General features: G+C 39.7%; 1 protein-coding gene across 1 annotated transcript in view; it reads left to right on the top strand.

Annotated features, from left to right (window-relative positions):
- itga9 (integrin, alpha 9) overlaps window positions 1-16,987 on the top strand; it is a 136,914-nt gene that overhangs the window by 20,027 nt on the left and 99,900 nt on the right. The window contains exons 5-10 of the mRNA XM_029765253.1: window positions 39-106; window positions 10,579-10,708; window positions 11,304-11,389; window positions 11,532-11,594; window positions 12,841-12,978; window positions 14,004-14,109. Of these exons, the coding sequence (XP_029621113.1) occupies window positions 39-106; window positions 10,579-10,708; window positions 11,304-11,389; window positions 11,532-11,594; window positions 12,841-12,978; window positions 14,004-14,109 (591 nt within the window). The remainder of the gene's footprint in view (window positions 1-38; window positions 107-10,578; window positions 10,709-11,303; window positions 11,390-11,531; window positions 11,595-12,840; window positions 12,979-14,003; window positions 14,110-16,987) is intronic.

Below are 16,987 nucleotides of genomic sequence, written 5' to 3'. Positions count from 1 at the left end.
CAAAGCGAAATCATTTGTGGTTTGTTTTTTCTTTTCAGACTATAAGCAGAAGTATGGGGAAGAGCACGGCTCGTGCCAAGCGGGGATAGCGGGCGTTTTTACTGAGGTCAGTAGCAGTGCATTCTCCATGTTCAACTTTTCTCTTCTAATACATGTGATACTGCTTCTGTCTGTGTTAGTTCAGTCATACTGTTTGGAGGTTGCTCTTTCAGTCTGGGATATGTTTTAATGCTCGTATACACATGCACACTCACACACACACACGACGACAGTCAGTGTTTTTAGCAACGCGCATGTCCCGTCCACTTGAGAATCTGTCTCTTTCAGTCATCTATTTCCTGTGTTTGAGGGGTGAAAAATCCAATTGTCACTTAAATCTCGCAGGATTGAATGCTTTCATTTTACTCCTGCGACTCTTTTATACTCTTGTTTGTGCCTGTCGTTTTTTCTCGTTAATGTTACGACCGTGGAAATGTTTGTAATGACCTGTCAAACAAACCACGGTAATAGCTGAAATGGGCTCAATGGAATACATTGGCTATAAGAGCATTAAAGCTTTGTCTGGAATTTAAAATCTCGACACTTACATCTCAAGAAAGAGAAGAAAGATAACTATTTTGTGGAATTTAAAACAGTAATCATTTGACACAGTTGAAATGTTTACAAATGAAATGCGCTGAAATGAAAGCAACTTCGGGAACTGAACACTGGGATTATAGTGGTATTATTTCTGATCTAGCAAACAATGTAAAGTATGTATAGAAAGATGTAATCTTGAGCCAAGTGCGCTGATTTTTTATCTGACGGTATCCTGCTATTGACACACAAGTTGAATTATGCAATAGAACGTGACAACAACAGTAATTAATGAAAGGGAAAGGGGGATACCTAGTCAGTTGTACAACTGAATGCATTCAACTGAAATGTGTCTTCCGTATTTAACATGACCCCTCTGAATCAGAGAGGTGCAGAGGGCTGCCTTAACCGCCATCCAATGAGGCAGTCTAGACAGCACAGGTGAGTGCAGGCAGACAGAGGAAGGATTTGTGGTTGCAGCCCTGTTCTATGCCTTTAAGTTAATTCATATATGCAAGTCAAATAAAAAGTTGCATGGACTCTCTGTGTGTAATAATAGTATTTAACATGATTTTTGAATGACTACCTCATCTCTGTACCCTACACATACAGTTGAAGTCAGAAGTTTACATATACCTTAGCCAAATACATTTAAACTCAGTTTTTCACAATTCCTGACATTTAATCCAAGTAAAATTTCCTTGTCTTAGGTCAGTTAGGAACACCACTTTATTTTAAGAATGTGAAATGTCAGAATAATAGTTGAGAGAATGATTTATTTCAGCTTTTATTTCTTTCATCACATTCCCAGTGGGTCAGACGTTTACATACACTCAATTAGTATTTGGTAGCATTGCCTTTAAATTGTTTAACTTGGGTCAAACGTTTCGGGTAGCCTTCCACAAGCTTCCCACAACAAGTTGGGTGAATTTTGGCCCATTCCTCCTGACAGAGCTGGTGTAACTGAGTCAGGTTTGTAGGCCTCCTTGCTCGCACACACTTTTTCAGTTCAGCCCACACATTTTCTATAGGATGGAGGTCAGGGCTTTGTGATGGTCACTAATGGGTCCATTTGGAAGACCCATTAGAGACCAAGCTTTAACTTCCTGACTGTTGTCTTGAGATGTTGCTTCAATATATCCACATAATTTCCATCCTCATGATGCCATCTATTTTGTGAAGTGCACCAGTCCCTTCTGCAGCAAAGCACCCCCACAACATGATGCTGCCTCCCCCGTGCTTCACGGTTGGGATGGTGTTCTTCGGCTTGCAAGCCTCCCCCTTTTTCCTCCAAACATAACGATGGTCCTTATGGCGAAACAGTTCTATTTTTTGTTTCATCAGACCAGAGGACATTTCTCCAAAAAGTACAATCTTTGTCCCCATATGCAGTTGCAAACCGTAGTCTGGATTTTTTAATGGTGGTTTTGGAGCAGTGGCTTCTTCCTTGCTGAGCAGCCTTTCAGGTTATGTCGATTTTGGACTCGTGTTACTGTGGATATAGATACTTTTGTACCTGTTTCCTCCAGCATCTTCACAAGGTCCTTTGCTGTTGTTCTGGGATTGAGTCGCAATTTTCACACCAAAGTACGTTCATCTCTAGGAGACAGAATGCGTCTCCTTCCTGAGCAGTATGACGGCTGCGTGGTCCCATGGTGTTTATACTTGTGCACTATTGTTTGTACAGATGAATGTGGTACCTTCAGGCATTTGGAAATTGCTCCCAAGGATGAACCAGACTTGTGGAGGTCTACAATTGTTTTTCTGAGGTCTTGGCTGATTTTTTTTGATTTTCCCATGATGTCAAGCAAAGAGGCACTGAGTTTGAAGGTAGGCCTTGAAATACATCCACAGGTACACCGCCAATTGACTCAAATGATGTCAATTAGCCTTTCAGAAGCTTCTACAGCCATGACATAATTTCCTTGAATTTTCCAAGCTGTTTAAAGGCACATTCAACTTAGTGTATGTAAACTTCTGACCCACTGGAATTGTGATACAGTGAATTATAAGTTAAATAATCTGTCTGTAAACAATTGTTGGAAAAATGACTTGTGTCATGCACAAAGTAGATGTCCTAACCGACTTGCCAAATTTATAGTTTGTTAACAAGACATTTGTGGAGTGGTTGAAAAATGAGTTTTAATGACGCCAACCTAAGTGTATGTAAACTTCCGACTTCAACTGTATATGTAAAGTCCCTCAGTCGAGTATTGACTTTCAAGCACAGATTCAACCACAAAGACCACAGAGGTTTTCCAATACCGCACAAAGAAGGGCACTTATTGGTAGATGGGTAAAAGAAAAGGAGACACTGAATATCCCTTTGAGCATAGTGAAGTTATTAATTTCACTTTGGATGGTGTATCAATACACCCAGTCACTACAAAGACTCAGGCGTCCTTTCTAACTCCGTTGCCGGAGAGAAAGGAAACTGCTCAGGGATTTTACCATGAGGCCAATGGTGATTTTAAACAGTTACAGAGTTTAATGGCTGTGATAGGAGAAAACTGAGGATGGATCAACAACATTAGAGTTATTCTACAATACTAACCTAAATGAGAGAGTGAAAATAAGGAAGTCTGTACAGAATAAAAATATTCCAAAACATGCATCCTGTTTGCAATAAGGCACTAAAGTAACACTGCAAAACAAACATGTGGCAAATAAATTAACTTTTTGTCCTGAATACGAAGCATTATTTTTGGGGCAAATCCAACACAACACTTCACTAAGTAACAATCTTCATGATTTCAAGGATGGAAAAATCCTAAAGGAAAATTTGCTTCAGTCTGCTTTCCAACAGACACTGGAAGACAAATTCACCTTTCAACAGGACAATAACCTAAAACTCAGTACCAAATATACACTGGAGTTGCTTAGCAAGACGACATTGAATGATCCTGACTTGCCTAGTTACAGTTTTGACTTAAATCGGCTTGAAAATCTATGGCAAGACTTGAAAATGGCTGTCTAGCAATGATCAACAACCAACTTGACAGAGCTTGAAGAGTTTAAATTTGGGCAAATATTGCACAAGCCAGGTGTGCAGAGCTTTCAGAGACTTACCCGGAAAGACTCTGTAATCGCTGCTAAAGGTGATTCTAACATGTATTGACTCAGGTGGTTGAATACTTACAGTGCATTCAGAAAGTATTCAGACCCCTTGACTTTTTCCACATTTTGTTACAGCCTTAGTCTAAAATGGATTAAATAATTTCCCCCCTCATCAATCTACACACAATACCCCATAATGACAAAGAAAAAACAGTTTTTTTTCTTCAAATGTAATAATACATTTACATAAGTATTCAGACCCTTTACTCAGTACTTTGTTGAAGCACCTTTGGCAGCAATTACAGCCTCGAGTCTTCTTGGTTATGACGCTACAAGCTTGGCACACCTGTATTTGGGGAGTTTCTCCCATTCTTCTCTGCAGATCCTCTCAAGCTCTGTCAGGTTGGATTGGGAGCGTCGCTGCACAGCTATTTTCAGGTCTCTCCAGAGATGTTCCATCGGGTTCAAGTCCAGGCTCTGGCTGGGCCACTCAAGGACATTCAGAGACTTGTCCCGAAGCCACTCCTGCTTTGTCTTGGCTGTGTGCTAAGGGTTGTTGTCCTGTTGGAAGATGAACCTTCACCCCAGACTGAGGTCCTGAGCGCTTTGGAGAAAGTTTTCATCAAGGATCTCTCTGTACTTTTCTCCGTTCATCTTTCCCTCAATCCTGACTAGTCTCCCAGTCCCTGCTGCTGAAATACATCCCCACAGCATGATGCTGCCACCATGGCTCACCATAGGGATGGTGCCAGGTTTCCTCCAGACGTGATGCTTGGCATTCAGGCCATAGAGTTCAATCTTGGTTTCATCAGACCAGAGACACTTGTTTCTCATGGTCTGAGAGTCTGTAGGTGCCTTTTAGCAAACTCCAAGCGGACTGTCATGTGCCTTTTACTAAGGAGTGGCTTCTGTCTGGCCACTCTACCATAAAGGCCTGATTGGTAGAGGGCTGCAGAAATGGTTGTGACCATTGGGTTCTTGGTTACCTCCCTGACCAAGGCCCTTCTCCCCTAGGAAGAGTCTTGGTTGTTCCAAACTTCTTCCATTTAAGACTGATGGAGGCCACTGTGTTCTTGGGGACCTTCAATGCTGCAGAAATGTTTTGGTACCCTTCCCCAGATCTGTGCCTTGACACAATCCTGTCTCGGAGCTCTACGGACAATTTCTTTGACCTCATGGCTTGGTTTTTGCTCTGACATGCACTGTCAACTGTGGGACCTTATATAGGCTGGTGTGTGCCTTTTCAAAATCATATCCAATAAATTGAATTTACCACAGGTGGACTCCAATCAAGTTGTAGAAACATCTCAAGGATTATCAATGGAAACAGGATGCACCTAAGCTCAATTTCGAGTGATATAGAAAACCTGTCTTCGCTTTGTCATTATGAAATTGTTTTATTTTTATCCATTTTAGAATAAGGCTGTGTATTAGTTTTTTATTTTTCATTCATCTTGAAACATTTTTAGAATGTTACTTCCATTTTGACAATACAGAGTATTTGTGTAGATAAAAAAAAAAAGACAAATCCATTTTAATTCCAATTTGTAACAACTTTTTTTGAAAAAAGTCAAGGGGTATGAGTACTTTCTGCAGGCACTCTATTTATGCAAATTAGGCACGTAGAATTGTATTTATTTTAACACAAAATATAAAATAAATACCTGATACCATTACAAAATGTATATATGAGCGCACTCTAAGGGGGAAAAAAAAGGGAAATTTGCCTTGATGACAGCTTTGCACACTCTTGGCATTCTCTCAACCAGCTTCATGAGGCAGTCACCTGAATGCATTTCAATTAACAGGTGTGCCTTGTTAAAAGTTAATTTGTGGAATTTCTTTCCTTCTTAATGTGTTTGAGCTAATCAGTTGTGCTGTGACAAGGGCTGGTATACAGAAGATAGCCCGATTTGGTAAAAGACCAAATCCATTTTATGGCAAGAACAGCTCAAATCAGCAAAGAGGAAATGACAGTCCATCATTACTTTAAGACATGAGGGTCAGTCAATCTTGGCCCAAGCAAGTAGGTGTGTCCAAACTTTTGACTGGTACTGTATATTGAATACTTGAATTCCCACCTAAACTCCATTCATGATTTGTCCGTGCCAGTAAAATGTTTTATGTGCTAGAATTCATTCAATACCTGATGGTTTTGGAGTGCCTTCATCCATTGTCTTACTGAGACATTTATTCTAATTGTTTTTTAAAACATTTTAGCAATTTTGATGACAGACAAAGAAATCTACCAAAGCCATGTTAGTCTCCTTACTCATTCCTGTTTCCATAGGCTACTAAGAGGGGCTGTTTAACCTGACTTGACCTCTCTGAAACACTGTAAGCCTTGTTCCTCCCATAAAAAGAGAGTGTCAGAAGGAAATCAAGATATATTTTGCTTTCACAGCGGAAACGCACAAGTCAGTTAAGAACAAATTCTTATTTACATTGACGGCCTAACCCGGACGACACTGGGCCAATTGTGCACCGCCCTATGGGACTCCCAATCACGGCCGGTTGTGATACAGCCTGGAATCGAACCAGGGTCTTTAGAGACACCTCTAGCACTGAGGTGCAGTGCCTTAGACTGCTGCGCCACTTGGGAGCCCCATAGCTCTCTGGTCAAAATGTGTGCACTATATAGGGGATAGGGTGCCATTTGGTACACAGCCATTCTCTTTGTACTTAAGTCTGTGCTTTTGATGAGTTTAAATAAGGACATATCAAAGAGGTAGTGCACCGTTTAAAGTTGTGCCAGTCCATTAAAGTGTAATCAGTCATTTGACTTATTGAGTTATTTGCTGAGCCGTCTGAATGTCTCTGTCTGTGTGCCCAGAGAAGAGCAGTATTCTGTTCTATTCTGATCAGGCACTGGAACATAACAACACCAACACCACCACCATTATCTTACCTGACAGAGAGTAGCAGTTCCAAGCCCAAAACCAGGTCCGTCTTTCAAATTGCTGAGCTGTCTGTATGCCAAGAGAAGTCTTCCTATTTGAGGAGCATCACCTAACAGCAGTAGTGTCCAGAACCCAAGTCCATCTATCAAATCAGTTCAGACCATTATTTCATTCTACTGTGGCTCCAGATCATATAAGAACTTTACATAGTTAACCTTCAAAAGGAAGGAAAAAATTAAGTTATGCAATTTAGAAATCTAAAAAAGGTTTCAAGTTACCATCAAATCAGTTCAGACCACAGACCATCATTTCACTCTGCACCCCGTACTGTGTGGTATCTAGCCTGGAATCCAAACTGCAGCCTGTGGGGAATCTTAGCCTGGCTCCAACCTGAATATCACCCAGTTTCATTATTGTTTCACTTCACAGGTTCAGTCTGGAACTACACCAATAGACAGACACTTGGACTGTCTAGATGAGAAATTATTCAGTTTGGATTCCAGGCTGTGTGGAATCAACATTGTATGAGACCTTTGCATAGTGCACGGCTGAACATTTATAAGGAATAGGAAAATAAGTTATGTAAGAGTAGGAATAGCGATGCGCATCCAAGTTGCATGTCAAGGTTGTGTTACCAGAAGGTTGGGGGGTTGTTGGACTCAGCAATGGAGTCGTCTGAACAAAGGAGCAAAGGAACAACACATTTTTTCCACCGCAGACTATCCATACACAGACAAGCGAAGAGCTGTCAGACTCTTGGACAACGTTTCAGTACAGAATGTCAGAATCTGAGGAATATTAGATTTAATAGACAGCTGTTGTTCTTAACCTTTGTCTCTGAATTGTAGCTAATGTCTTAGTATTCTAGTGTTTCACAGATGTGTGACAGCAGGAGGACAACATTCTGACATTCTAAAAATGAAGTGACAGCAGGACGAATCTGACATTCTAGAATCTAGTGTGACCATCAAATCAAGGACTGACTGACCAATCAACTCCAGATGTTTGTTTCTTTACTTCCTGACTAGATAATTTATTGTCATTCCATTAGACTTTTTGATGTTTTGTAACTTTCGTTAGGTCGACTGTGAGAGACGGGTGGTAAATTTGGAGTCACTGACCTGATGTTTTTGTTGTTTGCTTATTTGTTTATAATTTGCTCTGTCTGTTGTAGGTATATGCAGGGGTGAAAGTAACCAGTACAGTACAGGAGTACTGGCAAAATAAATTGTGTGGGTACACCGAAACATCTGAACATGAGCCTATATCACAATAAATAAAACAAAGATCCCAAGAAAGCTGTAGGCCATTTCACTATTATTTATCATTACCGCATGTCAGTGTAATTACAAATAAGCAAATGGACTTGAAACCTGAGGAAGTACGCTCCAAAATGTGGTGTGGTTCGAAAATAACAGTGACATTTTGCCAAGGCAGAGATAAGTGGCCGAAACGCGCACAGACAGCAGTAGACGGATCAATACAGGTCAAAAGTCCTATTTGAAAATCGCAGAATGTCATTAATTACACTTTTTGGTGTTTTCTAACAGATGTTTCTTTCCATTCATCAAATGGCTGGTGCACAGTGCACTGTATGTATGTGGGAAGGATTTTAGAGTGGACAAACATGCGCAGGCAGCCAGGCTTAAAGGAGCCTTTGTCACGCCCTGACCTTAGAGACGTTTATTTTCCTCTAGTTTAGTTAGGTCAGAGTGTGATGTGGGGTGGGCAATCTAGTTTTTCTATTTCTTTGTTTTGACTGAGAGTGGTTTCCAATCAGAGGCAGCTGTCCATCGTTGTCTCTGATTGGGAACCATCCTTAGGCAGCCCTTTTTCCCTCCTTGAGTTGTGGGATCTTGTTTTTGTGTTGAAACATGTGGAACTCTACGCACGCTGCGCCTTGGTCTACTCATTTTGACGAGCGTGACAGCCTTTTCAAGTGATTGTTTCAATCAATCAAATGTATTTGTCACATACACATGGTTAGCAGATGTTAATGCAAGTGTAGCGAAATGCTTGTGCTTCTAGTTCTGACCATGCAGTAATATCTAACAAGTAATATAACCTAACAATTCCAATCAGATGAAAATATCAGGACTGGTTGTGTTTATGCCACATTAAAAGGCAATACATTTTAAAGGTGTGTGCACACATAGACGGTCCCATACTGGCATAGCCACGGGAAGTAGTTTGGGGGTGGGGGTGGTAAAACAAAAAATATTGCTGCTGCTGAAGACATCTATATTGGTCAGCTAATACGGAATTGGTAAAGGCACAGTGCACTATTTTTGTGAAGAAAAAAAATCTACTAAATGTATTGGAGTGTTTATCAGCATTTGTAACTGGAGTCTGATAATTATCTCTACAAAACAGTTAATTTGATAATACTTGTGAAATATAAAAATACTTGCTTGATATACAGTACTAGTCAAAAGTTTGGACACACCTACTCATTCCAGGGTTTTTCTTTATTTTTACTATTTTCTACATTGTAGAATAATAGTGAAGACATTGGAACTATGAAATAACACATATGGAATCATGTAGTAACCAAAAAAGTGTTAAACATATCAAAATATATTTTATATTTGAGATTCTTCAAAGTAGCCACCCTTTGCCTTGATGACATGACATCTTTGCGCAATCGCAGAGAAAGGGACAGGGCAACAACTCTTACAATTCCAACTATTGAATCTTGCAAGATACTGTTCTTAATTATACAACTAACTTTTTTTTGCCAAAGCTCAGAAGCTGAAAAAAATATAATCTTCCTGCACTACAGATGTCTACAGTATATTGGTCTGCTAATACTAGTAAAGCCCCAGTGCACTAGTTTTATGAGAGAAAAAAAAAATATATATATATATATATATATATGTTGTTTTTAATATATTTTTTAATTATGATTTTTCAGGGTGTGCTGCACCATCCTCAGCACCCCTACTTCCCGCAGTTATGCGTACTTTCACCCCTGGGTATATGTATTATTTTGCTGAGTCAGAAGGCTAATAAATCTCTAAGGCTGTGTTTACACAGTCAGTCCAATTCAAATCTTTTGTCAATTATTTGCATATCTGATACCTATCGGCAATGGTGGAAAAAGTACCCAATTGTCATACTTGAGTAAAAGTTAAGATACCTTAATAGAAAATGGCTGAAGTAAAAGTGAAAGTGACCCAGTAAAATACTACTTGAGTAAAAGTCTAAAAGTATTTGGTTTTAAATATACTTAAGTATCAAAAGTAAATGTAATTGCTAACATATACTTAAGTATCAAAGGTAAAGGTATAAATAATTTCAAATTCCTTCTATTAAGCAAACCAGGTGACACCATTTTTTGTATTTTTTTAAATGTACCTATATTTAGGGGAACACTAAAATTCAGACATCATTTACAAATGAAGCATTTGTGTTTTGTGAGTCCGCCAGATCAGAGGCAGTAGGAAAGACCAGGGATTTTTGTGTCATGGAAAATGTATGGATAAAAACTACATAATTTTCTTTAGGAATGTTATTCAGTAAAAGTTGTGAAAAATATAAATAGTTAAGTGATGACTGAAGTTGTACTTTAAAGTATTTTTACTTAATTACTTTGCACCACTGTCTATCGGATATTTTTCCTAATGTGTAAACAGCAACAAAAAAAAACGCATGGAGTCAGATTTTTGGACTTCCGATTAATACCACCTCCTATGTGGATCTAAATCCTTATCCAAACCCGGTCCTCCATATGCAACTTCTGTCTGGATGCTCAGATCAGATTTCTTAGCTCTGAAGTGGCTTTATTGCACATGACTGTTACCATTACAACCACTCCAAAATTTAAAGGAACAGTGACAGGAAATGAACATTGCATCTGTGTGCTACTTCAGAGGCTACATCAGTGTGAATGCGCAAATCTGATATGGGTCACATGTAAAACTATGTGTGGACAGTCAGGAAAAAAAGATTGGCGATATAGAAAGAAATTCAGATTTGGGTTCTTAGGGTGGCTGTGTAAACACAGCCTAATGTTGCAAGATTTATGGTGTGTGGTCAATTTCAGGAGCTGGTGGTGATGGGAGCTCCAGGATCATACTACTGGACAGGAACAGTCAAGGTCTACAACCTGACCTCCAGCACCTTCTACAACCCCAACAAAGAAGAAGTCGACTCACACAGATACAGCTATCTAGGTATGTTTCCTTTGATTGATTTAATGGATGAATCACTTATGCAATCGATCAATCTGTCTGTCAGTCGGTCTTTCAGTCAGTTGATTAATTAATCAATAAATAAATAGCCCAATCAATTGATAAATCATCAATCAAATGTATTCACAAAGCCCTTTTTAAATGACAGTACTCTTTACACTACACTAACCTGGTGTAGACCCTCAAAGAGCACGAGTAAAATAGTTGACTACCTGTACCTCCATTTATTTGACTGTATTGGCAACTCGGACTGATTCTGTCTGTCTCTCTAGGCTATGCTGTGACTAACCACTATTCACTGTAAAGTCTGACTGTTTCTGTCTGTCTCTCTAGGCTATGCTGTGACTAACCACTATTCAATGTAAAGTCTGACTGTTTCTCTCTGTCTCTCTAGGCTATGCTATGACTAACCACTATTTAATGTAAAGTCTGACTGATTCTGTCTTTCTCTCTAGGCTATGCTGTGACTAACCACTATTTAATGTAAAGTCTGACTGTTTCTGTCTTTCTCTCTAGGCTAAGCTGTGACTAACCACTATTTAATGTAAAGTCTGACTGTTTCTGTCTGTCTCTCTAGGCTATGCTGTGACTGCTGGACATTTCTCCTCTCCTAACTTCATAGATGTGGCTGCAGGAGCTCCACAACACAGTGGAGGAGGAAAAGTATGTACAGGATTTGATTGGTTGTTTTAGGAGGAGTATCATATCTTTGTATTGAATATTTTAACACTTATTTGTTAACACTGTATTTTAACACAGATTTGTTAACACTGTATTTTAACACTGTATCCTCCTTTCCCTCCAGGTTTACATTTTCAGAATAGATGGTGGGTCTTTGGTGAAGATCTTTCAAGCCTCAGGGAAAATGGTATGTGTCTGAAATATGGACCACAGCTATCTACTATGCTGTTTAACCATTACTACATGACAGTGACATGTTGTTTCTTTAGTGTGTCAGTGGTGATCACTGTTCACTTCTACCATCTGTTAGTATTCTTTGTTATCAGAAATGACATAGGCCTACACTTGAGTGATCATGCTCAATGGAGAGTCTCTAGACTTAATCAGGGGCTGGGAAACCATGCCCCATGTGTTGTAGAGTACACATACTGTAGCTGGTGCAGGTGAAGCATGGCAGACTGTTAGTTAATGGTTTTCTAAGAAGCACCACACTGTTTACGTGGTTTATGTAAAGTGTTTAGAGCGCTCTAGGCTTGCATCCCAAATTGCACCCATTGGGCTCTGGTCAACAATAGTGCACTATATAGGGAAAGGGGTGCCATTTGGGACACATCCCTAGTCTGGCCACGAACCAGACAGCTAGGGAGGGCCATTCACACGGTTTTAAGAGTAAATAATAAGTAAATCTTTGTAGATAAAGACCCTAAGTTTTGTAAATGTTCCTTTAATATTGGTAGAGATATGAAAGGGAAAATAAATCCAGTCAGATTGTAGAGGGAGAGAATGATGAAAATAAAAAGGAAGTGTCTGTCTATCTTGAGGGCAATCGGAAAATCAGTCCTTATTGGCAATGAGTAGAGTAGAACAGAATAGAATACAAATATTATAAGATAGAATAGAATGAAAATAATAGGATATAATATTTTTCCTAGATGGACCTTCAGTTGTGGCTAATAATTAAGACAATAAATATACACATAAATACACACACACACAATTCACATGACAAATACATTATACTAGATCAACATCAACAATCATGTTTCGATGAAAAGACTGATCTGACTAGTGGTCTGTGTGGCTCTGTGGCTGTAGTGGTGTGTCTGTCTGTGTGGCTCTGTGGCTGTAGTGGTGTGTCTGTCTGTGTGGCTCTGTGGCTTTAGTGGTGTGTCTGTCTGTGTGGCTCTGTGGCTGTAGTCGTGTGTCTGTCTGTGTGGCTCTGTGGCTGTAGTGGTGTGTCTGTCTGTGTGCCTCTGGGTGTGCTTGGTTATTTTCCAGATGGGCTCTTACTTTGGCTCCAAATTGTGTGAATAGAATAGATTACATGTATATCTTTATACATTATACACAAGATGAACACAGCGTTATGTATTTTCACTGACCCAATGCTACCTGTCTGTGTGGCTCTGTGGCTGTGCTTGGTTATTTTCCAGATGGGCTCTTACTTTGGCTCCTCATTGTGTGCAGTTGACCTGAACCGGGACGGCCTGTCGGACCTGCTGGTTGGAGCGCCCATGCACAGCACGCTACGGGACGAGGGACAGGTCTCTGTCTACCTCAGCAAGGGCAATGTGAGTGGGATCTGGGTTGGATGGGAATAGAGTTGGAAAATGATGTGAACTTTCTGAAATGTCCCAGATCTTCCAGAAGTTGTAGGATATTCGGAAGGGAGTGACCAGGTAGAGAATCCTCCAACTAGGAATTCTCTAAATGAGATTTGTGAAAAACATTGGAGATGTACAGTATATTCTAGCCCTCCAGTCAGCCTGTATATAACCCACCATATAGAAACATGGCTGCCTATACAGCCTGGTCTCATAGACTAGATGTAACAGTAAACGTAAATCCACTGAAATGAGTATGATATGTCACGTTTGGTATGGTTACATAAGACAGATGGTTACTTAAGGCAAAAATGAAAGTAGGGTGGATGAGTTGAGTGTATATTATGACCTCCATAGAGTGTTTATCTGTCCATGTCAGACCAGCTTTTTGGTTAACAAAATGTTATTACCTGAAAGAATGTTTGATTTAACAGTGAGGATTATTTAGCTTTGTATAGATTGGTGTCTGTGGTTGATCCTGTACTATTTCTGAGTTATCATCTTATAACTAGCTCGTCTTGGAGGTTGTTACTGTGTGTTTGGTTGTTTGAGTTTTTAATGAAAGTCAAGTAACTTAAGGAAGGGGAAAGCAGCCATCTATAGCCGATAAAGTTCCTCAACGTAGTAGAAAGCAGGATGTATTTTAGTTAGTAGTAAGTTATAACCATTCTACTTTAAAGTAAAGGGTTGTGTCATGCCGTAACTGCTCCCCTTTTATAGTAATGGCTATATCACATAATAACCATTCCCCTTTAAAGTTATGGCTTGTGTCACGCAATAACCCTTCCCCTGTAATGGGTTGTGTCACGTCATAACTATTCCCCTTTAATGTAATAGGTTGTGTCACATCCTAAACATTCCTCTGTAATGTATTGTGTCACGTTATAACCATTTTCCTTTAAAGTAAAGGGTTGTGTCACGTCATAACCCTTCCCCTTTAAAGTAATGGGTTGTGTCACGTCATAACCATTCCCGTTTGACTCTACTTGCAGGGGGTGATGGAGCAGGCTGAACTCTTAAATGGAGATGATGCCTACAATGCACACTTCGGAGAGTGCATCACTGCAATCGGAGACATCGATGACGATGGGTACCAAGGTAAGTGTCTCAACTAAGTCGCTGTGTTTTCAAGTATAGAATGTATGCTTATATGAAAATGTTAACCCTCCTCAAACCACTATTTAGCACTATTGTTGTATACATACAAAACTTCTGGATGACACATATTAGATTTATGAGAATTGGTTTAGTCTAGTTTTTCTTCCACAATGTTAAACATTGTAACATAAGCAAACGTTGGATGGTTGTAATACGTATGCTATAAAACCCAAAAGGCTTTTCTCTCAGGGACATTCTGTTTTGATTATTTTGTGGAGAGGGGGATCTTGTGCGCTACCCTATGGGGCTCCCAAGTGGCACAGCGGTTTTAGGCACTGCATCTCAGTACTTGAGTTGTCACTACAGACACCCTGGTTCGAATCCAGGCTGTATCACAACCGGCCGTGATTGGGAGTCCCATAGGCCGGTGCACAATTGGCCCAGTGTCGTCCGGGTTAGGGGAGGGTTTGGCCGGTGTAGGCCGTCATTGTAAATAAGAATTTGTTCTTAACCTCTCTGGCGCATGTGGGACGAACTCGTCCCACCTACGTAACAGCCACTGAAATCCAGTGGCGCGATTTTTGAATCGTTAGAAATACTATTACTTCAATTTCTCAAACATATGACTATTTTACAGCTATTTAAAGACAAGAATCTCGTTAATCTAACCCCACTGTCCGATTTCAAAAAGGCTTTACAACGAAAGCAAAACATTAGATTATGTCAGCAGAGTGCCCAGCCAGAAATAATCAGACACCCATTTTTCAAGCTAGCATATCATGTCACATAAACCCAAACCACAGCTAAATGCAGCACTAACCTTTTATGATCTTCATCAGATGACACACCTAGGACATTGTGTTATACAATACATGCATGTCTGTTCAATCAAGTTCATATTTATATCAAAAAACAGCTTTTTACATTAGCATGTGACGTTCAGAAAAAGCATAACCCCCGCAAACTTCCGGGGAATTTACTAACAGTTTGCTAAATTACTCACGATAAACGTTCACAAAAAGCATAACAATTATTTTAAGAATTATAGATACATTACTCCTCTATGCACTCGATATGTCCGATTTTAAAATAGCTTTTCGGATGAAGCACATTTTGCAATAATCTAAGTACATAGCCCGGCATCACAGGGCTAGCTATTTAGACACCCACCCAGGTCAGCCTCCACCAAAATCACATTTCCTATAAGAAAAATGTTCTTACCTTGCTTGTTCTTCGTCAGAATACACTGCCAGGACTTCTACTTCAATAACAAATGTTGGTTTGGTCCCAAATAATCCATCGTTATATCCAAACAGCGACGTTTTGTTCGTGAGTTCTAGACACTATCAGAATGCAACATCACGGTCTCGAGCATGGCGCATTGGCGTGACAAAAAATGTCTAAATATTCCATTACCGTACTTCGAAGCATGTCAACCGCTGTTTAAAAGCAATTTTAATGCCATTTATCTCGTAGAAAAGTGATAATATTCCGACCGGGAATATGCATTGAGCCTAAACGGCCGAATTAAATTTCTCCTCAGGAGCGAATCGTGCACGCGCCTCATTCAAAGGTTAAAAATGGGCACATATTTTTTCCAAAATTCTCAATACTGCCCCCTATCCCAAACAGGTTTAACTGACTTGCCTAGTTAAATAAAGTAATAAAAAAAAATATTCAGTAAGCATAAACCTCTTTCACTCATGTGTGTACACACACACACACACTCACAGACGCAAACACACACCCGGACATAGCGTACACACGCTGCACACTGATACACACACAGACAGGCAGTCTATTTGTCCTGGCACACTGACATAGTCTAAAGAAGGATTTTCTTGGTGTGTGTAGACTGAAGAGCAGTACCACTCTCTCTCATTATCTGATGAGGAATCTACTGTTAGAACACTGGTATTGTACCCATTAGCAGTATTGTGTGAAGTTTGAGGGCGGGACTGGAAAAACAAATAACTTATTGTTCAATATGATTCCAACTGTTGAGATGAGGCTTAGAGAGGAAATTAGTTATAAATAACATGTTTTACACCCAGCATTTACATTCAATGTTCAGAAAATTGGAATAACATTCTGTAGGTTTCTGCTTACAATTCCCCACATTTGACAATGTAAGAGAAACAGGATGAGGTACTTAGTAGCCTATGTTGTTAAACCACATTATAAACCTTGAAGATTTCCTTATCCATGTTATGATTGTTTTAAAACATTCACTTTTTTCTTAGGCATGCTATAGCATCATCACTGAAGAACTATTTTTGTTTTAAAAGGGGAAAGTGCATTTTCCAGCTTTGGTTGCGAGGGGGGATTAAGGGACGTTGTCTGCGCATGAAATGCCACCCTCTTCCCTGCATAGTGTACAACTTTTGACTAGGGCCCATTTGGGATGCAGACTTTATGTTCATCCTTTTGCCTTCAGTTTTATGGTTCTGTTTCCACTCTTACAGAAGTTTCACACTGGGGTTTATGGGGACTGACAACACTTAAATGTCTATTAAGAGACTGTAACAACATGTTTCCGAAAGCACAGCCCTGCAAGAAGAAAAAAGACCCAGGGGTCCTGACCATAGAAATAGAATGAATAGAATGGACGTCTCCATTCATGTCAATGATGGCATAATGGGTGGACTGGCAGCCATTTTGAGTGTACCCATGCCAGGAATTAAAAGCAGAAAGTGTACCCTTCAATCTGTGCTGTGATTTGTTGAGTCAACTCAACTGACATTACAAAAAAAACATGTCATTGAATGAGCCACATAAGATAGAATCATTTGAATTAACATTCTACATTACCATGTAGAATGTTGATAGAACACTCCAAATAACCATGGAAATTATTGCATTACAATACCAGGCAGCC

Source organism: Salmo trutta, chromosome 10, assembly GCF_901001165.1.
Source record: "Salmo trutta chromosome 10, fSalTru1.1, whole genome shotgun sequence".
NCBI lineage: Eukaryota > Metazoa > Chordata > Actinopteri > Salmoniformes > Salmonidae > Salmo > Salmo trutta.
Note: the sequence above shows the minus strand (reverse complement) of the source record. Positions and strands in the feature narration are given on the sequence as shown.